General features: G+C 40.4%; 1 protein-coding gene across 2 annotated transcripts in view; it reads left to right on the plus strand.

Moving 5' to 3' along the window:
- The window catches only part of fam184aa (family with sequence similarity 184 member Aa), an 83,259-nt gene that overhangs the window by 53,265 nt on the left and 2,996 nt on the right, over positions 1-26,998 (plus strand). The window contains exons 11-16 of one of the 2 annotated variants that reach the window (XM_029766853.1): positions 541-694; positions 11,802-11,929; positions 13,405-13,589; positions 15,579-15,725; positions 16,224-16,362; positions 21,739-21,843. In XM_029766853.1, coding sequence (XP_029622713.1) covers positions 541-694; positions 11,802-11,929; positions 13,405-13,589; positions 15,579-15,725; positions 16,224-16,362; positions 21,739-21,843 — 858 coding nt within the window. The remainder of the gene's footprint in view (positions 1-540; positions 695-11,801; positions 11,930-13,404; positions 13,590-15,578; positions 15,726-16,223; positions 16,363-21,738; positions 21,844-26,998) is intronic. The other variant, XM_029766854.1, reaches the window with a different exon arrangement.

Here is a 26,998-nt window from a genome sequence, read left to right on the forward strand (position 1 = left end):
CCACCAACGCCACGTTGCACCACAGACTGTCCAGGAGTTGGCGGATGCTTTAGTCCAGGTCTGAGAGGAGATCCCTCAGGAGACCATCCGCCACCTCATCAGGAGCATGCCCAGGCGTTGTAGGGAGGTCATACAGGCACGTGGAGGCCACACACACTACTGAGCCTCATTTTGACTTGTTTTAAGGACATTACATCAAAGTTGGATCAGTCTGTAGTGTGGTTTTCCACTTTAATTTTGAGTGTGACTCCAAATCCAGACCTCCATGGGTTGATAAATTAGATTTCCATTGATTATTTTTGTGTGATTTTGTTGTCAGCACATTCAACTATGTAAAGAAAAAAGTATTTAATAACATTATTTAATTCATTCAGATCTAGGATGTGTTGTTTTAGTGTTCCTTTTATTTTTTTGAGCAGTATATATTATGTAATTTTAGGTGATATACTGTATATGTTGCTACCATTTGTACAATGATTTGTTGAATGATTAAACACTGTGTGTGTGTGTGTGTGTGTGTGGTGGTGGGGAGGGGTCTAGGCTTTGGAGGAGCGTTTGAAGCAGGAGCAGAGGGAGGAGGTGCTGGCGCTGAAGGATGCCCACAGACGCACACTGGACATCCTCAGACAGCAGTCAGAACAGGAGCTGCAGACGTTGCGCTTTGAATTGGAGGACGAAGGGAAGGCCATGCTGGGTAAGAGCCTCACACACTGGACAATTTTTTTCTTAATATTTTTTAAAGAAGTGGGGCAGTACCACTCTCCACATATTTTTTGTTTATTGGATAGGATGGAGGTAGAGGTAGAACCCATGCGGCAGTGGTATATGTGATCCAGAGGGTAACAGCTTAAACCACAAGACAACCCTAAGCCACCGCGCTGGACTATTTGATCACAAAATCCACATTTGAAAGAACACACACACCCCCCCCACACACACAGACACACTCTCCAAAGCTCTTTTTAATGAGCCAAGGCATAATATTCAAAGCGATAATGAATGACGAGTGAGAGATACCTAATTGTAAATGTCTAACAGTTTATTATCAATGTAGGGGTGTACTATCTATCAATAATCAGGTGTCAGCAACAAGGGGCTCAATTTGGCTCACAAGTTATTTTATTTGCACAATTTATGTTGGACAAATAAAAACACTAGGAATACAGCTAGTACTGACTTTAATTTAGGATATTTATTCTCAAATAATTCCTTTAATAAATAAAGTTATATATTATCCTGTCCGGACCAAATCTGAACCAATTATAGGTCTATGTTTGGTTCAGATTTGGTCCAGACTAGCCTTGATTTCAACGTCCACAGATGTCTGGACCAGCATCGATTTGGCCCAAACATACAGTGGTTGCTCCACTAAAAGTTTTGTGATTATGCTGCGGTACTTAGAGGTAATTTGTGGTTTAGTACGGTACCCTGCGTCACCACTTCATTGCTCCAGACCAGTGCAAGGGGGAGTTAGAGCACTGATTATGCTTTTGGGTCCTACTGTGTCTCTGACAATGAATGGGTGACATAAACCTAAATAGAAACTGATAATTGTGCACGACTTCAGTATTACTTACTAAAACTGTTGTTACACTAAGGTTTTTATAAAAACAATTTTTTTTGATTATTTTGCTCTTACTGTAGTAGTGTAGCCCACTCCCGACCGGTCATGTTCTACAGCGCCTGAGTGGCGCAACGGTCTAAGACACTGCATAGCATTGCAAACTGTTGCTACAGATGCTGGTTCAATACCCGTGCTGGCCTCGACTGGGAGACCTATGAGATGACTGTAGGTTTTTGGTTTCCCTCTGTCTAAAAACATATATAAATAATTCTAAATTACAAACTGGCTTTATTTACAAATTAGTAACAAGGTCTCAGTCCGTGTTCAAGAATGGTATTTTTCTCGCTCATTTCACGTTATTTGAAAATTAAATCATTATCAATATGTTGTTATTTTTTAAACAAAGCGATTTATTATTAATTTAGAATTATATAAAAGCCCCTTGGATATTCTCAGATATATTATTAACCCTGTTATTAGCAGGACAGTATATTGGTCATGGCGCACAATGGGACTGCCTTACAATTCTCCAGCTGTATCCACTGAAAGCGTGTGAGGTGCAAGGCACGAGGGCATGGGGCACGGGATGGTCCGCAGAGCAGCGCACAGAAGACGGACCTAGCCCATGGGGAAGGGAGAGGGGGGGTTGACCCCCACCCCGCCACACTGGGTAGCACAGAGCAACACTTTAAGGGGGAACGTTCCCGCTGTTCTTAGTGCCAGTCTGCACGTTCAGACTAAAACAATGTAACTAATAATGGTATCTTTATGCTTTCATTAATAAAATTATGATAAAAATACTCTTTCAAAATGCCAATGTTTATTTAGTTATGGATCCATAATGAATTACTATGGGAATAAATATCACTGAATTACAGAAATATCCTCCAATCCTCTAAATGTAATTATTGGCGGAGAGTCACGTCATATTTTTCGATATTCTGTAGGTCTACCGTAGGCGACATGAGTCTCAAAAGTGTTGAGTAATGCGCTGTTAAGTGGTATAGGTCTTATTTATTTAGAGAGCATATTGAAGTTAAAAGAAATAGGATTTGAAGCAATAGCCTACAACTATATTAGCACCGTTTCTCGCTGCTCTAAGACAAGCATGGGGACTGGTCTTGATAAAACAATGAGATTGTTATTTTGACTGAATCTCCATTTGGGTATTGGTTAGACTATAATTTTGGTGTAGAAATGTTATGCTCTTAGTGTAACCTTTATATAACTAGGCAAGTCAGTTAAGAACAAATTCTTATTTACAAGGACAGCCTTCTCCTTCCTCCCCGTCAGTGAATTGAACCCCGGTCTCCCGTGTGCCCGCACAACACAGAGATTATTTAGCTAAATAGCCAAGAACTGTAGCCTACTCCTGACCGTCACGTTGTACAGTGCCATATTTTCCATTCCATCCTAACGTAAACCCATCCTAACGAAAAGGGTTTTTCGGTTTTCTTGGAATAGAAACACCATAATATTAATCAAATCAATTAAGCTAAATTTCTTAAAATCAGTCCCATGTACAGTCGTGGCCAAAAGTTTTGAGAATGACACAAATATTAATTTCCACAAAGTTTGCTGCTTCAGTGTCTTTAGAAATTTTTGTCAGATGTTACTATGGAAACAGAAGTATAATTACAAGCATTTCATAAGTGTCAAAGGCTTTTATTGACAGTTACATGAAGTTGATGCAAAGAGTCAATATTTGAAGTGTTGACCCTTCTTTTTCAAGACCTCTGCAATCTGCCCTGGCATGCTGTCAATTAACTTCTGGGCCACATCCCGACTGATGGCAGCCCATTCTTGCATAATCAATGCTTGGAGTTTGTCAGAATTTGTGGGTTTTTGTTTGTCCACCCGCCTCTTGAGGATTGACCACAAGTTCTCAATGGGATTAAGGTCTGGGGAGTTTCCTGGCCATGGACCCAAAATATCGATGTTTTGTTCCCCGAGCCACTTAGTTATCACTTTTGCCTTATGGCAAGGTGCTCCATCATGCTGGAAAAGGCATTGTTCGTCACCAAACTGTTCCTAGATGGTTGGGAGAAGTTGCTCTCGGAGGATGTGTTGGTACCATTCTTTATTCATGGCTGTGTTCTTAGGCAAAATTGTGAGTGAGCCCACTCCCTTGGCTGAGAAGGAACCCCACACATGAATGGTCTCAGGATGCTTTACTGTTGGCATGACACAGGACTGATGGTAGCGCTCACCTTGTGTTCTCCGGACAAGCTTTTTTCCATATGTCCCAAACAATCGGAAAGGGGATTCATCATAGAAAATGACTTTACCCCAGTCCTCAGCAGTCCAATCCCTGTACCTTTTGTAGAATATCAGTCTGTCCCTGATGTTTTTCCTGAAGAGAAGTGGCTTCTTTGCTGCCCTTCTTGACACCAGGCCATCCTCCAAAAGTATTCGCCTCACTGTGCATGCAGATGCACTCACACCTGCCTGCTGCCATTCCTGAGCAAGCTCTGTACTGGTGGTGTCCCGATCCCGCAGCTGAATCAACTTTAGGAGACGGTCCTGGGGCTTGCTGGACTTTCTTGGGCGCCCTGAAGCCTTCTTCACAACAATTGAACAGCTCTCCTTGAAGTTCTTGATGATCCGATAAATGGTTTATTTAGGTGCAATCTCACTGGCAGCAATATCCTTGCCTGGCAAGCCCTTTTTGTGCAAAGCAATGATGATGGCACGTGTTTCCTTGCCGGTAACCATGGTTGACAGAGGAAGAACAATGGTTCCAAGCACCACCCTCCTTTTGAAGCTTCCAGTCTGTTATTCAAACTCAATCAGCATGACAGAGTGATCTCCAGCCTTATCCTCGTCAACACTCACACCTGTGTTAACGAGAGAATCTCTGACATGACAGCAAGTCAGCTGGTCCTTTTGTGGCAGGGCTGAAATGCATTGGAAATGTTTTTGGGGGATTCAGTTCATTTGCATGGCAAAGAGGGACTTTGCAATTAATTGATAACATAACTGATTCATAACATTCTGGAGTATATGCAAATTGCCATCATACAAACTGAGGCAGCAGACTTTGTGAAAATTAATATTTGTGTCATTCTCAAGACTTTTGGCCACGACTGTACTATGTTCTTACAAAAAAAGGTTTTAAATTCTCTCGTACAGCCACTATTGAAGGCTATCAAATGCTTCTCAAAGTAGCCCTCTGGTGGTCAAACTAGCACTAACTAGCATTAATGGTACCAGTGGTTGGCACTTAAATAATGTGCCATAGAATTCTGCGGCATCATGCAAGCTGTGCTGCAGTGCGCTGCAATATTTAAAGATGGAACCACTGTAGATGTCTATGATTGTTTCCGATTTGGTCCGGTCCGGACAAAATCTGAACCAATCATAGACGTTTGACAAGTTTGGAAACATTGTTTGCACAGCACAGTACAGTAAAGTAAAGTATACTGCTCAAAAAAATAAAGGGAACACTTAAACAACACATCCTTGATCTGAATGAAAGAATTAATCTTATTAAATACTTTTTTCTTTACATAGTTGAATGTGCTGACAACAAAATCACACAAAAATAATCAATGGAAATCCAATTTATCAACCTATGGAGGTCTGGATTTGGAGTCACACTCAAAATTAAAGTGGAAAACCACACTACAGGCTGATCCAACTTTGATGTAATGTCCTTAAAACAAGTCAAAATAAGGCTCGGTAGTGTGTGTGGCCTCCACGTGCCTGTATGACCTCCCTACAATGCCTGGGCATGCTCCTGATGAGGTGGCGGATGGTCTCCTGAGGGATCTCCTCCCAGACCTGGACTAAAGCATCCGCCAACTCCTGGACAGTCTGTGGTGCAACGTGGCGTTGGTGGATGGAGCGAGACATGATGTCCCAGATGTGCTCAATTGGATTCAGGTCTGGGGAACGGGCGGGCCAGTCCATAGCATCAATGCCTTCCTCTTGCAGGAACTGCTGACACACTCCAGCCACATGAGGTCTAGCATTGTCTTGCATTAGGAGGAACCCAGGGCCAACCGCACCAGCATATGGTCTCACAAGGGGTCTGAGGATCTCATCTCGGTACCTAATGGCAGTCAGGCTACCTCTTGCGAGCACATGGAGGGCTGTGCGGCCCCCCAAAGAAATGCCACCCCACACCATGACTGACCCACCGCCAAACCGGTCATGCTGGAGGATGTTGCAGGCAGCAGAACGTTCTCCACGGCGTCTCTAGACTCTGTCACGTCTGTCACATGTGCTCAGTGTGAACCTGCTTTCATCTATGAAGAGCACAGGGTGCGCCAGTGGCGAATTTGCCAATCTTGGTGTTCTCTGGAAAATGCCAAACGTCCTGCATGGTGTTGGGCTGTAAGCACAACCCCCACCTGTGGACGTCGGGCCCTCATACCACCCTCATGGAGTCTGTTTCTGACCGTTTGAGCAGACACATGCACATTTGTGGCCTGCTGGAGGTCATTTTGCAGGGCTCTGGCAGTGCTTCTCCTGCTCCTCCTTGCACAAAGGCGGAGGTAGCGGTCCTGCTGCTGGGTTGTTGCCCTCCTACGGCCTCCTCCACGTCTCCTGATGTACTGGCCTGTCTCCTGGTAGCGCCTCCATGCTCTGGACACTACGCTGACAGACACAGCAAACCTTCTTGCCACAGCTCGCATTGATGTGCCATCCTCATGCTACCACTAGAGTGAAAGCACCTCCAGCATTCAAAAGTGACCAAAACATCAGCCAGGAAGCATAGGAACTGAGAAGTGGTCTGTGGTCCCCACCTGCAGAACCACTCCTTTATTGGGGGTGTCTTGCTAATTGCCTATAATTTCCACCTGTTGTCTATTCCATTTGCACAACAGCATGTGAAATGTATTGTCAATCAGTGTTGCTTCCTAAGTGGACAGTTTGATTTCACAGAAGTGTGATTGACTTGGAGTTACATTGTGTTGTTTAAGTGTTCCCTTTATTTTTTTGAGCAGTGTAGAATTTAGTACAGTACACTAGAGTAGAGTACAGTAATGTACAGTCAAGTAGAGTATAGTTCAGTATAATCGAGTACAATAGCGCACAGTAGAGTAAAATACAGTATAATGTACTATATTGTAGTGTTTTACAGTATACCGAAACTTCTGTACTTTTTTTGATACTAGAACATGAAAAATGTTTCAGGACTACATGTTTCTTTACTTTCGGTATTTCTGTCAAATGTGTCTCACGGATCAAGATCTGTCTATTAGTGCAGTCGCTTACACGTACAGTTGGAAGTTTACATACACCTTAGCCAAATACATTTAAATCCAGTTTTTCACAATTCCTGACATTTAATCCTAGTAAAAATTCCCTGTCTTAGGTCAGTTAGGATCACCACTTTAAGAATGTGAAATGTCAGAATAATAGTTGAGAGAATGATATATTTCAGCTTTTATTTCTTTCATCACATTCCCAGTGGGTCAGACGTTTACATACACTCAATTAGTATTTCGTAGCATTGCCTTTACATTGTTTAACTTGGGTCAAATGTTTCGCGTAGCCTTCCACAAGCTTCCCACAATAAATTGGGTGAATTTTGGCCCATTCCTCCTGACAGAGCTGGTGTAACTGAGTCATGTTTGTAGACCTCCTTGCTCGCACACGCTTTTTCAGTTCTGCCCACAAATTTTGTATAGGATTGAGGTCAGGGCTTTGTGATGGCCACTCCAATACCTTGACTTCGTTGTCCTTTAGCAATTTTGCCACAACTTTAGAAGTATGCTTGGGGTTATTGTCCATTTGGAAGACACATTTGCGACCAAGCTTTAACTTCCTGACTGATGACTCACCATCTTAAATAAGCATGCCCCATTCAAGAAATTTAGAACCAGGAACAGATATAGCCCTTGGTTCTCTCCAGACCTGACTGCCCTTAACCAACACAAAAACATCCTGTGGTGTTCTGCATTAGCATTGAACAGCCCCCGTGATATACAACTTTTCAGGGAAGTTAGAAACCAATATACACAGGCAGTTAGAAAAGCCAAGGCTAGCTTTTTCAAGCAGAAACTTGCTTCCTGCAATACAAACTCAAAAACGTTCTGGGCCACTGTAAAGTCCATGGAGAATAAGAACACCTCCTCCCAGCTGCCCACTGCACTGAGGATAGGAAAATCTGTCACCACCGATAAATCCACTATAATTGAGAATTTCAATAAGCATTTTTGTACGGCTGGCCATGCTTTCCACCTGGCTACCCCTACCGCGGTCAACAGCACAGCACCCCCCACAGCTACTTGCCCAAGCCTTCCCAATTCCTCCTTCTCCCAAATCCAGTCAGCTGATGTTCTGAAAGAGCTGAAAAATCTGGAGCCCTACAAATCAGCCGGGCTAGACAATCTAGACCCATTCTTTCTAAAATGATCTGCCGAAATTGTTGCAACCCCTATTACTAGCCTGGTCAACCTCTCTTTCGTGTCGTCTGAGATTCCCAAAGATTGAAAAGCAGCTGCGGTTATCCCCCTCTTCAAAGGGGGGGACACTCTTGACCCAAACTGCTACAGACCTATATCTATCCTACCCTGCCTTTCTAAGGTCTTCGAAAGCCAAGTCAACAAACAGATTCCCGACCATTTCGAATCCCACCACACCTTCTCCGCTATGCAATCTGGTTTCAGAGCTGGTCATGGGTGCACCTCAGCCACGCTCAAGGTCCTAAACGATATCGTAACCGCCATCGATAAGAAACAATACTGTGCTGCCGTATTCATTGACCTGGCCAAGGCTTTTGACTCTGTCAATCACCACATCCTCATCGACAGACTCAATATCCCTGCCTCTGGCAGTCTCTATGGGTGCCACAGGGTTCAATTCTTTGGCCAACTCTTTTCTCTGTATACATCAATGATGTCGTTCTTGCTGCTGGTGAGTCTCTGATCCACCTCTACGCAGACAATACCATTCTGTATACTTCTGGCCCTTCTTTGGACACTGTGTTAACAGCCCTCCAGACGAGCTTCAATGCCATACAGCTCTCTTTCCGTGGCCTCCAACTGCTCTTAAATACACGTAAAACTAAATGCATGCTCTTCAACCGATTGCTGCCCGCACCTGCCCGCCCGTCCAGCATCACTACTCTGGACGGTTCTGACTTAGAATATGTGGACAACTACAAATACCTAGGTGTCTGGTTAGACTGTAAACTGTCCTTCCAGACTCACATCAAACATCTCCAATCCAAATTTAAATCTAGAATCAGCTTCCTATTTCGCAAAAAAGCATCCTTCACTCATGCTGCCAAACATACCCTCGTAAAACTGACCATCCTACCGATCCTCGACTTCGGCGATGTCATTTTAAAAATTGCCTCCAATACCCTACTCAGTAAACTGGATGCAGTATATCACAGTGCCATCCGTTTTGTCACCAAAGCGCAATATGCTACCTTCCACTGCGACCTGTACGCTCTAGTTGGCTGGCCCTCGCTTCATACTCGTCGACAAACCCACTGGCTCTAGGTCATCTACAAGACTCTGCTAGGTAAAGTCCCCCCTTATCTCAGCTCACTGGTCACCATAGCAGCACCCACCTGTAGCATGCGCTCCAGCAGGTATATCTCTCTGGTCACCCCCAAAGCCAATTCCTCCTTTGTCCGTTTCTCTTTCCAGTTCTCTGCTGCCAATGACTGGAACGAACTACAAAAATCTCTGAAGCTGGAAACACTTATCTCCTTCACTAGCTTTAAGCATCAGCTGTCAGAGCAGCTCACAGATCACTGCACCTGTACTTAGCCCATCTATAATTTAGCTTAAACAACTACCTCTTCCCCTACTGTATTTATTTATTTTGCTCCTTTGCACCCCATTATTTCTATTTCTACCATTCCAGTGTTTTACTTGCTATATTGTATTTACTTTGCCACCATGGCCTTTTTTGCCTTTACCTCCCTTATCCTCTTACATCTAGAACCCTGTTCCGCCAGCGGAACCCCTAGCCAACTGCCAATGGAATCGCATGGCGCGAAATACAAAAACAACTAAAATACCAGAATTCAATTTTCTCAAACATACGACTATTTTACACCATTTGAAAGATAAACCTCTCCTGAATCCAACCACATTGTCCGATTTCAAAAAGGCTTTACAGCGAAAGCAAAACATTAGATTATGTTAGGAGAGTACATAGACCAAAATAACCACACAGCCATTTTCCAAGCAAGCATATATGTCAACAAAACCCAAAACACAGCTAAATGAAGCACTAACCTTTGATGATCTTCATCAGATGACACTCCTAGGACATTATGTTATACAATACATGTATGTTTTGTTCAATCAAGTTCATATTTATATCCAAAAACAGCTTTTTACATTGGCGTGTGATGTTCAGAAAATGTATTCCCACCAAAACCCTTCGTTGAATTTACAAAAATACTCATCATAAACGTTGACAAAATACATAACAATTATTTTATGAATTATAGATACAGAACTCCATTATGCAATCGCTGTTTCAGATTTTAAAATAGCTTTTCGGCGAAAGCACATTTTTCAATATTCTGAGTACATAGCTCGCCATCACGGCTAGCTATTTTGACACCCGCCAAGTCCGGGGCAACCTAAACTCATAATTAGTATTAGAAATATTGTATTACCTTTGCTGATCTTCGTCAGAATGCACCCCCAGGACTGCTACTTCCACAAGAAATGTTGTTTTTGTTCCCAACAATCCATAGTTATGTCCAAATACCTCCGTTTTGTTCGTGCGTTCAGGTCACTATCCAAGCGCAATTCGAGACACAAACAGTCAAAATGTTCCATTACCGTACTTAGAAGCATGTCAAACGCTGTTTAAAATCAAATTTTATGGTATTTTTTATGTAAAATTGCGATAATATTCCAACCGGACAATAGTGTATTCATTCAAGGAGAAAAATAAAAAACAGCGTGCTCGCGGGAACGCGCGTATCCAATCTCTTTGTCCTCAGGCAGACCACTCAGTAACTGAGCTCCTATACTCTGCCCAGAGACAGGAGAAGGCTCAATCCACTTTCTGAAGGCTTTAGACAGCCAATGGAAGCCTTAGAAAGTGCAACATAACAGCACAGATACTGTAGTTTCGAAAGGGACTAGAAAGAAGAACTACATTTCTCAGATCCTACACTTCCTGGTTGACTTTTTCTCTGGTTTTTGCCTGCCATATGAGTTATGTTATACCCACAGACACCATTCAAACAGTTTTAGAAACTTCAGAGTGTTTTCTATCCAAATCTACTAATAATATGCATATTCTCGTTTCTGGGCAAGAGTAGTAACCAGTTTAAATCGGGTACGTTTTTTCATCCCGCTGTGAAAATACTGCCCCCTATCCATATCAGGTTATCTCACCTCATTTGCTCACATTGTATATAGACTTATTTTTCTACTGTATTATTGACTGTATGTTTGTTTTACTCCATGTGTAACTCTGTGTTGTTGTATGTGTCGAACTGCTTTGCTTTATCTTGGCCAGGTCGCAATTGTAAATGATAACTTGTTCTCAACTTGCCTACCTGGTTAAATAAAGGTGAAATAAAAAATAAATAAATAAAAATGTCTTGAGATATTGCTTCAATATATCCACATAATTTTCCGTCATGATGCCATCTATTTTGTGAAGTGCACCAGTCGCTCCTGCAGCAAAGCAAAATGGCTTAAGGACAACAAAGTCAAGGTATTGGAGTGGCCATCACAAAGCCCTGACCTCAATCCTATAGAAGATTTGTGTGCAGAACTGAAAAAGCATGTCAGAGCAAGGAGGCCTACAAACCTGACTCAGTTACACCTCTGTCAGGAAGAAAGTGCCAAAATTCACCAAACTTATTGTGGGAAGCTTGTGGAAGGCTACCCGAAATGTTTGACCAAGTTAAACAATTTAAAGGCAATGCTTCCAAATCCTAATTGAGTGCATGTAAACGTCTGTCCCACTGGGAATGTGCTGAAATAAATAATTCTCTATACTATTATTCTGACATTTCACATTTTTAAAATAAAATGGTGATCCTAACTCACCTAAGACATGGAATTTTTACTCTGATTAAATGTTAGGAATTGTGAAAAACTGAGTTTAAATGTATTTGGCTAAGGTGTATGTAGACTTCCGACTTCAACTGTATGTACGGTTGAAATTTAGCCATCGAAACGATGACCAAAAAAAGACGTTGTTTCAAAGTAAAATGTGTATTTTCAACGCAATGCTCTACCAATTGAGCCTCACGGGACTTTCATGTTCCCCTCCTCCTCTTCCTCACCTGTAGCCTCCCTGCGCTCTGAGCTGAACCACCTCCATGCAACAGCCATAGAGCATCTGCGCCAGATCCACCTGAAGGATAACACTGCTGCCAAACTGGAGCTACAGGGTGCTCTGGAGCAGAGTCAGCAACAGGTCAGTACAGAGTGACACTTTTTGCTGCTTGAGGTAGAAGTTGCCCCTAACCACGCTCTTAATCATAACCATGACAATTTGGGGGGGTGAAATTATATCTGGGGGTGTATGTATTACACGTCTCATAGTAGGAGTTCTGATCTGGGATAAGTTTTGCCTGATCCTAGATTAGTACACTTACTCTGAGATGCTTGATACACATAGCCCCTGACTTTCTATCAGTGGCTAGAAAGGACCAGAGGAGGAATTTTAGGGTGTGTTTGTGCTAATTTTTTTATACTTTTTTAAAAATAAATTGTTATTTGGGACTCATCCCTTGGGAGTTGAAGCTCACTGTTTGCCAAGCATCTGTGATGTAGCCAAAACAATATTATAATTATATTTGAAATACAACAGCTTGCGATCACATCGTGTGCATCTCATATACAGACTGAGACTGCGTTTTGAAAAATAAATGCTGCTTTCAGTGTTGCTTTTTGCATTGGCAAACTGAGGTATGCAGTAACACAAACATAATAGGGCAGGATGATACTAAGTCTTACAGATAAGCAAACTGCCCAGAGGGCCAAGATTACCCATTTTCTCATAGTCTGTGCTTTAATCGTTAGGGTGAATCATAATACATAAGTGAAGAACAACAAAGAATCTGAAAGGTTCCATGTGTGTACACATTTCTGTATATGTTTCTGAGCACTTTGGTTGCATAATTTTCCAATGTTGGACCACACTCTCTCTTTCCCTGCCTCTCTCTCTTTCCTTCCCGTGCTCTCTTTTTATTTCTCAGAAATACAAGGACAACTCGTTTCAGTTAATTGTAGTGCTATATCTTTTAACATGACCCACTTAAAAATGTAGACTGCGCCTTAGGGCTGACATCTACCCATGCCTCTTCCAAGCAGCTTCTACAACATCTCTTCCAAATTAAACTAATTAGATATAGGGTCCCAAATCAAATATTTCTATATTGGGGGACACAGTCTTTAAACCACTTTAGAAATGTTGAAGTATTGTTGTAACCATATTGTTTTGAATAATACCTGGGTGTCACAAACTCGCATCAATGAAGAGAAAGAGGGGAAACAAGTTTGTTTCTTGGTGCAACCCTAAATTTACACACACTCATAGTGGATAGTGGATGTGATGATGCAGATTATTGTATAGCTGCTGGTAAAAGGTATACTGACAATTACTATTGAATTGGCTGTAGCAAAGTTGTGGAACTATTTATGGATGGAATCAAACCACCCCCCTATTTTTTTTTTAGAGCAGACGTACCTAAGCTCTGTACCAATAGGATTAATTCGCTTTGATAGGATCCCAACTCTAGGGATAGCTTAAAAAGTACCTGAAAGTGTGGCATTTTTTTCATTCTTGAATTGGAATTTCAATTCTAGTCCTGAATTGACTGAATTAGATTGGAATTGTCACCCCAACAATTATGATTGTCTGCATTATCTTGTCTGACTTGAAACCAGGAGGAGGACCTGTTGGGTAGTATATCAGACCTGCAGCAGGAGGTGTCCTGCAGAACCAATCGTATTACAGACCTGGACCACGAGATCCACTCCCTCAATGAGACCATCAGCACCCTCACCAGAGAGCTGGAGCTCAAGGGCAAAGAGGTTCTCCGAGTCCGCAGCGAGGCCAACCAGCAGATCAGGTACTGGGACCCATTAACTGGAATCTATTTATAGTGACTCCTAAGGGAGTGAGGGAGTACCCAGGTCTTCCAAACCTCTCAGTATATGTGGACCCTCATGGTCTTAGAAATGCTAGATTGACATGAAAAACAGTATTATATTTTTCAAGAGCCCACATTATCATGTGAGGTGTGATTTACTGTTTTTTCCCCAATCACTTTGGTGCTTAAGTGGTATATTTTTAAAACTCTAAGCACAAAAATCTAAACAGATAATCAAAATGGCTCATGATTCAAAATTCTAAGCACATTTTCAATTGAGTGAGTACAATAAACAAATTCACAAAGTCACTTGTTCACTGCACCAAATCACTCTTTCAATTTGGATCTGCTTTTTTCAAAATGCAATATTCACTGTACTTTTGATATGATTTTCTTGTCATTTGTCAACAATATTGTTAACTGACTTTATCAAACTGCTCAAAACTGATAACTACTGAACCAAAATTATGTAGTGACTTAACGTACACATAGTGTACAAAACATTAGGAACACCTTCCTAATATTGAGTTGCACTCAGAACAGTCTCAATTTGTCAGACATGGACTCTACAGGATGTCGAAAGCATTCCACAGGGATGCTGGCCCATGGTGACTCCAATGCTTCCCACAGTTGTGTCAAGTTGGCTAGATGTCCTTTGGGTGGTGGACCATTGTTGATACACATGGGAAACTGTTGAGCGTGAATAACCCAGCAGCGTTGCAGTTCTTCAGACACACTCAAACCGGTGCACCTGGCACCTACTACCATACCCCGTTCAAAGGCACTTCAATGTTTTGTCTTGCCCATTCACCCTCTGAATGGCACACATACACAATCCATGTCTCAATTGTCTCAAGGTTTAAAAGTCCTCCTTTAACCTGTCTCCTCCCCTTCATCTACACTGATTGAAGTGGATTTAACAGATGACATCAATAAGGGATCATGGCTTTGGTACTATTTTCAATATGTGGTACATTTTCCTAACTCTTAGTACAAAACTCTAAACTGGTCACACTTGTAACACAGCCAGTCTTTCATTGAAAGCCTGTCATTGTGCGTTAATTTGAATAGTAAACATCTCTCACCACACAACCATTGATTCAAAATATGTTTATTGTGAAATGTAATGAGAACATTGGTTTAATCACCAAAACACAACACAATGATATCTTTTCAATTTAGTCGTTTTAACTACCAGTTAATCCAATAGCAAACAATGCAAGATACGTGTTTCAAATAACCCTTAGATGTGCTGAAAGTATTATGTTACAGTACTGTAAATTGCAGTAGATTACACAGTTTTCACGTTAGGCAATACAGTTACATTGTTTTTAAACATTCTAAAAACCTGTTTTTGCTTTGTCATTATGGGGCATTGTGTGTAGATTGATGAGGGAAAAAAACAATTGAATCATTTTTAGGCTGTAACGTAACAAAATGTGGAAAAAGGAAAGGGGATTGAATACTTTCCAAATGCACTGTATGTGATAACTGAAGATCTCTATCTCTGGCATAATGCTATGCTCTGTGGCTAGAATGATTGACGTGATTGTGGCAAGGACACCCTCCTCTCAAGATATAAATAAAGTCCAATTTCCCAGGACATGGCAGGTGTATCTTTTGGAGGTGACTAACATACACATCCCTCTTTTATTCCACTTGAATTCTACAACATCCACAACCAGTTAAGCAGAGACTGTATTGCAGTTTGGATTTGGAGAAAGGTAGTGTTGTGTTTGGATAAATTCCATGATTAGATATGGGAAGAGAGGTAAAAATCTCACAGGAGTGAGTGCCTGTTATATAAATGCATTATTGTTATTTTTAGCTTGCTTTAATTATTTACTCATCATTATTGACTGGAGAATGTACAGAGACTCATTTTAACATAGTTTGGCTGCCAAGCTTTGTTTAAATTCAGCCACTGGGGATATGTGACTGACCTCTGTCTCTCTCTCTGTGCCTCAGGGCTCATGAACAGGACCTGACAAAGAGACATGAGAGAGAGCTGGGGGAGCTGAGTGCTGTTCACCATAGAGAGACTCAGATCATGCTCTCAGACTTCAACAAAGCCCAGGAGCTACTGAAGGACAAGATCTCTGCCCTCCAGATACTGTAAGGGCACTGTGTGTGTGTGTGTGTGTGTGTGTGTGTGTGTGTGTGTGTGTGTGTGTGTGTGTGTGTGTGTGTGTGTGTGTGTGAGCAATCAAAAGCCAGGGATCTCACCTCAAATTTTATTTTTATCCGATGACGTGTGCTAGAATGTTATGCCACTCTTGAAATGTTGATACACAGATCCTCCCCCATTGTTCTGCTTACATACTTAATGCCATCTATAGTGACCTAATTATGCTTCTACACCTACACACCTGCGTGCTTCTACACCTGCATTGCTTGCTGTTTGGGGTTTTAGGCTGGGTTTCTGTACAGCACTTTGAGATATCAGCTGATGTAAGAAGGGCTATATAAACACATTTGATTTGATTTAGATAACTTCAATGTGTGCGCCATCTAGATGCCATACAAGGTACTGTGTGGCGTCTGCTAGGCAATTTGATACTTTTATGGTTATCTAATGCAGATTTTATGTTTTCATGTGTCACCCTGGTCTAGATTGGAGGGGACAGAAGATAAGTTTCGTAACAGAGAGAGTCGTCATGAGGACCTACAGGTCATTGCTGAGCTCAAGGACATGGTGACAGAGCGAGAGGCCCTTGTCAAGAAACTGGTGGTGGGTGGTCAACTCAAGGGTGTAGGTTTCACTTGAACATTGGGGCAAAATAAACAGCAAATTCACTTCATGGTGACTTTAAATAAATTTGAATAGGGGAGACATTGACATTGCTACCATCCAGTTAATCCTATTATAGTTGCATGCAATTACACAATTCCATTTTTGAGATCTGCCCCTGACACAGTAGAATTCAGTAGAAAAGTAATTCTCAGGGAATGGGTGGTGGTTGGTCAACTAACAAGAAACCTTCACGGAACATAAAGTAATTTCCATTTGGTTGGGCGCTGTTGTGGAAGTATGTTCCCTGGACATTATTTTTACATTATTGAGTTATTCCACAAGTAACTTTTGGGTCCTTTAATTTTGTCAAAAATAACAATTTCACCTAATTTTAACATTCTGTCACAAAGAGCACATGTTCAACTTCATAACAAACATATTTTCCCATCTCAAGAGGTAAAATAAAAAATACATTTTAAAAAAGTGACTTCAACTGACAGGGTTGACGATTTTTATCTTAGATTTCATCTCCCCTTGTGACAAAGGAAATAGAAAGTTGTTGTGTGCCCTTTGTTGTTGAAATTATTAAAACATTTCTAGCTTATCTATCTATGGGCAACAGCGTTGACGTGTAATGCTAGATGGGCCCAGTTACAGTTATGGAACTGACTCGGTATCCCCTTCCCCTTAATGGTGAAACTGCCACGTCCATTTGCGATATTACAACAACAAACACGTTTTTTTCCCCTCGGACATCATTGAATCACCCGTGATAGAAGAGAAAATATGTACTGCAATTTATTTTGCCATGCTGCGTGACGCTCCTCAGCTCGGCAACAAAAACAACTATGGCGGCCAATGGCACTGATTCCCCTTACTGCGGATTACATCTTTAAACTTGAGTGACAAATGTAAATTAATTAAGAATCACATTAAATTAAGTAAAAAATCTTCAGAAATTACCTTCCCAAAGCAACAAAGAACTAGGTCTTTACAATGATGGTTAAATATTGGGGATAAGTGTGTTAAAATATTCCTAGAAGTTGGAAACACATAATGCGGGACGGATATAAAAGGCACTCTATATGTTGGATTCACGTCTCCATCTCAACAAAAAATATAAGTTAAAAAATAGCACTAAACCAGTGGCACAGATGAAACTGTCCAAGTAGTAGATACATCTCCTTCAAATGTTAATATTTGGTTTTGTTGACAACCAAAAACAATTCGATATCACTTTTGCAATACAGTAAGGCCACAATTTTAATTTATAGCACAGCGTGTTGTACAGTTGACAATTCGGATTTTAAAGGCATTTTCCCTGACATTCATGGAGATCGCATTCACGGTAAATGCAATGGAAATTACCTTTAAATGTCAAGGGCGCTATAATGCGTATCAGATTGAGTCCCGGCCTAAATAGCAGTTAACAATTAACATGTTGGATTCATGTCTCCAACGCAACAAAAACTTGAAGGTTAAAGAATAGGACCACGTGAGTGGCATAGATGGAACTATCCAATCAGTAGATACAGTACATCTCCTTCAAATGTTGATATTTGGTTTGTTGACAACCAAACACAATTCAGCATAACTTTTGCAATACAGTGAATAGTCTACTAACTTGACCACAGGTCAACAAATAATGTGTTGGATTCACATCTCTAACTCAACCAAAAATCGAAGTTAAAGAATAGGATTAAGCCAGTGGCACAGATCAAACTATCCAAGCAGTAGATTCATCACTTACAGGTCATACAGGTCATTTGGTTGTGCTATTAGATGAAGAACAGTGTTAACACATTCAGTTGTTGTATAAGTAAATCAAATATCTGACATTGTTTTCCCATTTGAACTTTGTGCTTTTAAATGGTTGAAAGCGCAGTGATAACACATTTAGGTGACAAATAAACCATTCATTTTAGTCATTTAGCAGACACTCTTATCCAAAGCGACTTACAGGAGCAGACATTGTTTTTCCATTGGAATTTGGTTGTGCTTTTAGATGGTTTGAAAGCATAGTGAAAACATATTGGGAATTCAACAAACTTTTCCCTGTTTACTTGAGTGGGTGAATATCTCATTGATCAAGGTCTCAACCAAATATGACCTAATTGTGCTCAATGAAATATGTCCTGATAGGCTCTAAGTTGTATATACTGTTTCATAAACATGGTGGTTCGAGCCCTGAATGCTGATTTGATTGGCTGACAGCCATGGTATATCAGACTGTATACCACGGGTATGACAAAACATCGATTTTTACTGCTCTAATTACGTTGATAACCAGTTTATAATAGCAATAAGGCACCTCGGGGGTGTGTGGTATACGGCCAATATAACACGGTTAAGGCCTGTATCCAGGCACTCCGCGTTGCGTCGTGGATAAGAACAGCCCTTAGCCGTGGTATATTGGCCATATACCACACCCCCTCATGCCTTATAGCTTAAATAGTCAACTATAGCAATAACTAGGTACCTGGTTAGATCACATGGTCTGGAAAAACAAATGTCTGTAGTCATGAATGGTCCTGAAATCGTATATGACAGAATCTTTATAAATCTTTACTTGACAGTTCTCACCCTCGTTCACTCCCCCACATGGATTTAAAAGCATGGTGTAAGAAATAAATACAGTTGAAGTCGGATGTTTACATACACTTAGGTTGGAGTCATTAAAACTCGTTTTCCAACCACTCCACAAATTTCTTGTTAACAAACTATAGTTTTGGCAAGTCGATTAGGACATCTACTTTGTGCATGACACAAGTAATTTATCCAACAAGTGTTTACAGACAGATTATTTCACTTATAATTCACTGTATCACAATTCAAGTGGGTCAGAAGTTTACATACACTAAGTTGACTGTGCCTTTAAACAGCTTGGAAAATTCCAGAAAATGATGTCATGGCTAAAGAACTTCTGATAGGCTAATTGACATCATTTGAGTCAATTGGAGGTGTACCTGTGGATGTATTTCAAGGCCTACCTTCAAACTCAGTGCTTCTTTGCTTGACATCATGGGAAAATCAAAAGAAATCAGTCAAGACCTCAGAAAAAATATTATAGACCTCCAAAAGTCTGTTTCATCCCTGGGAGCAATTTCCAAATGCCTGAAAGTACCACGTTCATCTGTACAAACAATAGTAAGCAAGTATAAACACCATGGACCACGCAGCTGTCATACCACTCAGGAAGGAGACGCGTTCTGTCTCCTAAAGATGGACATACTTTGGTGCGAAATGTGCAAATCAATCCCAGAACAACAGCAAAGGACCTTGTGAAGATGCTGGAAGAAACAGGTACAAAAGTATCTATATCCACAGTAAAACGAGTCCTATATCAACATAACCTGAAAGGCTGCTCAGCAAGGAAGAAGCCACTGCTCCAAAACCGCCATGAAAAAGCCAGACTACAGTTTGCAACTGCACATGGGTCAAAGGTCCTACTTTTTGGAGAAATGTCCTCTGGTCTGATATAACAAAAATAGAACTGTTTGGCAGTAATGACCATTGTTATGTTTGGAGGAAAAAGGGGGAGTCTTGCAAGCCGAAGAACACCATCCCAACCGTGAAGCACGGGGGTGGCAGCAACCTGTTTTGGGGGTGCTTTGCTGGAGGAGGGACTGGTGCACTTCACAAAATAGATGGATCATGAGGTGGGAAAATTGTGTGGTTGTATTGAAGCAACATCTCCAGACATCAGTCAGGAAGTTGAAGCTTGGTCGCAAATGGGTCTTCCAAATAGACAATGACCCCAGGCATACTTCCAAAGATGTGGCAAAATGGCTTAAGGACAACAAAGTCAAGGTATTGGAGTGGTCATCACAAAGCCCTGACCTCAATCCTATTGAAAATCTGTGGGAAGAACTGAAAAAGCATGTGTGAGCAAGGAGGCCTACAAACCTGACTCAGTTACACCAGCTCTGTCAGGAGGAATGGGCCAAAATTCACCCAACTTATTGTGGGAAGCTTGTGGAAGGCTACCTGAAATGTTTGACCAAAGTTAAACAATTTAAAGGCAATGCTACCAAATACTAATTGAGTGTATGTAAACTTCTGTCCCACTGGGAATGTGATGAAAGAAATAAAAGCTGAAATAAATAATTCACTCTACTATTATTCCGACATTTCACATTCTTAAAATAAAGTGGTGATGCTAACTGACCTAAGACAGGGAATTTTTACAAGGATTAAATGTCAGGAATTGTGAAAAACTGAGTTTAAATGTATTTGGCTAAGGTGTATGTAAACTTCTGACTTCAAATGTATCTAGCCCATGTACACACCTATCCAATGCTATTGAGTCCATGAGGGAGAGTGAATGGGTGCACACTTCATTGAGAAAGGGAGAGAATTGGACTGCAGCGCTAGTTTCTGAACCTACCAGAAACATTTTGGGAACCAACTACGGATAGCGCAAAAGCCAAAGAGGCACCAACATGAATCCCCCCAGCTAGCTCCATCACTCACTAAACAAATGCCCTCTCACTGACACTCATAATGAGACCTTCAAACCATGATCAAGCAATGACATTATTTGATTGTATGCCATGATTCATTGATTTTTATTAACCCTTGTGATTTATTTCAATGTATGTAATATCTGAATTTCATGCTTCAAGTACACATCAAACAAATAGAAAAATACCCACTCAGCATTTGTGGCCAAGATGTGACTATAGGACTTCTTGACTAAAGTTTTAGAATTTGAATATCTACGATCAAGCTACAAATCAGAGGGTATTGTTTAAGAGTTTGCACCTTCTATGGTCATAAGGGAATAAAATAAACAAAAAAGAAAGCTGAAATCATTAAACTCTCTTTAAGTTTATATACACTTTACCTTAAGATTTCCTCCTTTTAGTGGACTTTATTTTACCTTCTTACAACTTCTAATGATTTTACCAACATTCCAACTTCAAGGTTGTATTCCCTGTGAATGATACAACACATTGTACTGATGCAAACACTTAAGGGACCTAACTCAATTCAATCAGTTGCAGATAAAGGAAATCATCACTGAGGGTTAACTCAGAATATTAACACTGTATTTTAAGGATAGGTGTGGCATGGATTCCTGTCAATATCCAATACATTATGTGCCAGAGGAACAGCTTTACCATAAAATACAGCAGAAACATTCTAAGTGAACCTACAGTTGGCATTTATTTTATTGACTTAAATTGGGACCTTAGTGTGGCTCTGAGTGTGGTCCCATTCTATCCATGTCAGTCCTCTGACTCACATGTTGAATTTGATTTATTTGGGTATGAAATAATACAACAAGATGTCCATTGGTTCCCCACTTCAAAGCAGTAATTTAAACACTTGTTTCCAAAGTGGTCCTTCTGTTACAGACATGAACTGACCAGTCTTTCCTTTTTTTTGTAGGATGACAAGAAGTTTTATCAGCTGGAGCTGGTCAACAGAGAGACTGGCTTCAACAAAGTGTTCAACACTAGTCCTAATGTTGGAGTCATTAACCCTCTCATCAAGGTTAGTTATCCACCTGCTCAGTTTATACTAATTCAATTAGATACACCAATATACTGATCAACTTGATCAACAATATACTGATTGAATCTGGTATGGATACCAAAAGGCATACATAAAATAGTTGTACACAACTGATCCACAACTGATACGTTTTTTGCTTTAAGGTTGATATTTAATATAACGTACATAATATACAGTCAGGACCAAAATTATTGGCACCCTTGATAAAAATGTACAAAAAATACCTATACTCTATTTATATAAAAAAGGGGGGTTAGATTATATTATACTAATACAATTGCTTAGAGAAAGAGTCATATTTTTGTTCTCTCAAAAAGATAGGGATCCAAATTATTGGCACCCCTTTTTTCAGTACTCCGGCACCCTCCCCTTGCAAGGATAACGGCACTGAGCTTTTTATATAACTTGTTTCAGGAAACTAAGCGGATGGTTCCCGTCACTACTTCACAAGAGAGTCATTTGATCATACATATATATTGTTTTGGCAGAAATGCCTTCTGGAGCAGGTAAATTTTCTTGTGCCTTAATAACAAACGTGTATGCCATCTGTAAATATGAATGAAATTGTTAAATTACAAGCCTATTTGGTTTAGCCACGGAAAAAGGAAGGAACCTTCCCTAGCTATGATTGGCTGAGATAATGGTTGGGCTGGACATGCCGAGAGATCAGTTCGGATTGGTCTGCCATGTATCACGCTTCTGTCTATAACATGAGCTGCTCAGTATGTGTAGGTAATCCTTTCTAACACAGCTTTTTTGAAAGATATCACGAAGAACTGCAAAAGTGTTGCTAAGGCGCTCCACTTTTTGGAGGACCGAGTTTTGAAATCAGTGGAATGCCCGGTGGAAGCAGAGTATGATAGCTAAGGAGAGAAAATTCAGGCGTTTGATTGCAAATGCGGAGGGAATCAAAAAGAGAACACAGAAGGCTGTTATACAAAACACCTGTCTCCAGATGATATCTTCAAACTAAGGGCAACCATGGCATATGTGACAGAGAGGGAGAAGCGTTCATCCATGTGTACGGGTAGGAGAGTCTAGGTAGCAAAATGTTCTGATATACATTTGTAATTTTGTCAAAGTTGTTTTCTTTGCAAGTTAAAGCATACTGTTAGCGACCTAGCTAATGTTAGCTGGCTGGCTGGCTCGCTAGCTGACATTACATGTATGATCCGTGTAGTAATATTGTTCGTATCTCAGAGCCATTTGCATTGCTAGTTTATGCCTAATGTTAGCTAGCTAGCTAACATTGAACCTACTTGGTTAGTGTTAGCTACCTGTAGATTCATGCAGAGTGGTAACGTTATGAGTTGGGATTATGGTTAATTGTTGTGCTAGCTAGCTACATGTCTACATGTCCCGTGTAGCTCAGTTGGTACAGCATGGTGTTTGCAACGCCAGGGTTGTGGGTTCGATTCCCACGGGGGACCAGTACGGAGAGAAAAAATGTATGAAATGTATGCATTCACTACTGTAAGTCGCTCTGGATAAGAGCGTCTGCTAAATGACTAAAATGTAAAATGTAAATGTAAACAAAAGACTCCACTATGCAAGTAACCATTTCACTGTACCGTTTACACCTTGTCTATTCTGTGCATGTGACAAATAAGTTCGATTTTAATTTATATAGTGTAATATAACGAACAACATGACCTGCACCTAAGCCAAATTAGGATATAACGTTAGGCCAACGAGACAGTGTCCAAGTTCTAACATTTTCCGGTAGAATGATCTGCTTTTATTTCATCACACTCAGACCCATAAGCTATATTTTACAACTGTATAGACATGTCGATAGATGTAGTATAAACCAGCCTTGAGTCTTGAAATCTTTGGTTGTTTAGTACACTACCATACTCACTGTTTAGCACATGGCCTCACATGTGAATCCTTAAAGAGATGTGTGGGTCTAAGGCTTAAGAGGGTGTGAACGATGCTGAATAGGTGTAGACAAAGAAGAGGTCTCCAGTAGGTGTACGGAAACATTCAAGTGCCATTTTCTCAAAAGTGAGGTTACAAGTTTATCGATTTTCAAAGAAAAATTACTTTCCCATTGTTCCTCAATTGTAGTGTATATTATACAGTTTTCTAGCTCTGAGTCTCTACTTTTATCCAATGTAAAAAAAAAAAAAATTCCTGGTACTGGGTAAAGTTCATGATGCCATTGACCTTAACATGGTCCCAGAACCAGCGGAAGCAAAACAGCCCCATCACATCAAAGATACACCACCATATTTGGTAACACTTTACATTAAGCTGCCACTATTACTATGTAAGTAACACAGTAATAACTGTGTAAACAACATAGTAGTTACATCGATTTTACTATGTAACTACATGGTAATGGGGTTGTTGCGGAATCAGTTATTGCACAATTGGAACTAGGATTGTGTAATTACACATTCACTTGCTTAATGTTATCTCACATGTGTAACTACTGATATTATTACATATTCTCTTGTTCCACTATGTAACTAATGTAATTACACATTTGAAAGTCACCTGTGAATTACCAGGTTAATAAATCAAACCAAAATATGACCCTGTTATATGTAACCACAAGCTGCCACTACCATTGAATCCACATAATGCCAGGGTTGATAAAAAGGCTTTGACCTGGTAACAACAATTGTGACAAGGATCACCCTTCCATTAACCTTTTACTGCAGAGGGCTAAATCAGGGTCACACAGAGCCGGCTTAATTAAAGAAGACACCTGTACCATATCAGATATAGAGTTAAAATGTATTGAATTTTGAGTTTGCATCACAATATTACACATCACAGAAGACTGAAACATAACAAAACAACTAGTATGTTTATTGACCTGTACACTGAGGTGGGTCAATAATTCCCTCAAGTGATTCCCCAACATCTTGTCAACATGTGCCCTAAAAATGGAGCAGATATCTTATACCAATCTATCTTTATAGACTTTTATCCATAACAAGGCCTAGGTGTCCCCTAGTGTCCAGCATTCTCTTCAAAATGAAAAGTCTTTATTTTCATGCATATGCATTTTTATGACCAAAATCCCATTCTTTAGTGTAGACAATAATGTTGTCATGTTTTTATCAGTGTTTGAGATTAGGACCTCTTCAAATACTTTTATAGCACTATTCACAAAATATCTTGCAGGTAGGACTTCTCACTCTTTCTCATCATGTCAAAAGCTGACAGGCAAAAGACTGACAAGCTCCCAGAGGCAAGGCCATAAAATGCCCCATCTCACTCAACTACCCCTCCACCTCTCCAACAGCCAGAAAGAATGATAAGGATCTGGCTCCACTGAACTGACCAATCAGGAGTTAGGAGGCTTGGCTGTTTCAAGTTTTAATGTCACGTGTCGTGACGTGACTATGGCTAATGTGATGACTGTTAGTCTCATTCTGAACGTCACATACTCCTTTATATCTGCAAGAACCCTTACCTTATTGGTCATCTATGAACATCTTGGCCATGTACTGTTATAATCTCCACCCAGGCACAGCCAGAGGAGGACTGGCCACCCCTCAGAGCCTGGTTCCTCCCCAGGTGTCTTCCTAGGTTCCTGCCTTTCTTGGGAGTTTTTCCTTGCTGTTTGGGGTTTTAGGCTGGGTTTCTATATAGCACTTTGTGACATCGGCTGATGTAAAAAGGGCTTTATGAATACATTTGATTGATTGATGAATCAGCAATACACAAACTGGCTTAATTATTTATTTACTAACTAAATAATAACACAGAGTACATAAACACACACACAAGGTATATATTATTGATTAGAAACGTAATACAATGAAACAGGTCCGTAGTGGACTGACAAGATATGACGCTTGTTACACATATGGAGAGGGAGGGGTAGATAAAGAGAGGGCGAGACAAAGCGAGAACACTTGGATACATTTAGAACCTACGAATAGTAATACTTCGCACATGAACCACCACTCATTCAGATAAGAAATGCAATATATATATTTACGCGGAGATGTCTTTCTTTGTCATCTCTCTGTTGAAACCAATCAATCCTTCTGTGAGGAAGGGCTGGATGGGTGTAAGGCTCTAGTTGTCCACCAGAGGTCAAAATGTCCTTCTTAGTTGTAAGAGCTTCTCTGGTAGTGAAGTGTTTGTTAGAATAGTTACTTCAGATGTTCCGGTTGTCGGAGATGGGATTCTTCCTTCCCACCTCGTGTCTTCTTGTCAAATTTGGGCTTGAGTCTGGTAACTCTAATGAACTTATCCTCTGCAGCAGAGGTAACTCTGGGTCTTCCTTTCCTGTGGCGGTCCTCATGAGAGCCAGTTTCATCATAGCACTTGATGGTTTTTGCGACTGCACTTGAAGAAACGTTCAAAGTTATTGAAATTTTGCGGATTGACTGACCTTCATGTCTTAAAGTAATGATGGACTATTGTTTCTCTTTGCTTATTTGAGAAGTTCTTGCCATAATATGGACTTGGTCTTTTACCAAATAGGGCTATCTTCTGTATACCATCTCTACCTTGTCACAACACAACTGATTGTCTCAAACGCATTAAGAAATTCCACAAATTAACTTAACAAGGCCCACCTGTTAATTTATTTTATCCATTTTAGAATAAGACTGTAACGTAATAAAATGTGGAAAAAGTCAAGGGATCTGAATACTTTCTGAAGGCACTGTATGTGCATATATATATATATATATATATATATATATATGCACATACAGTGCCTTCAGAAAGTATTCAGATCCCTTGACTTATATATATATATATATATATATATATACATTAATGTCACCTATCCCAGATCCTTCTGACACCTACCCTCTTTTCCAACAAGCATCCTCACCCACTGCGCACCGACTGAATGATTTTCCAACAGTTTTGAAGGAGTTCCCACATATGCTGAGCACTTGTTGGCTGCTTTTCCTTCACTGTGCAGTCCAACTCATCCCAAACCATCTCAAATGGGTTGATGTCGGGAGATTATTGAGGCCAGGTCATCTGATTTAGCACTCCATCACTCTGCTTATTGGTCAAATAGCCCTTACATAGCCCTTACAGCCTGGAGGAGTTTATATATATATATATATATATATATATATATATATATATATATATATAGATATAGATATAGATATAGATATAGATATAGATATAGATAGATATTTCA

This window comes from Salmo trutta, chromosome 12, assembly GCF_901001165.1.
Source record: "Salmo trutta chromosome 12, fSalTru1.1, whole genome shotgun sequence".
NCBI classification, from domain to species: Eukaryota; Metazoa; Chordata; class Actinopteri; order Salmoniformes; family Salmonidae; genus Salmo; species Salmo trutta.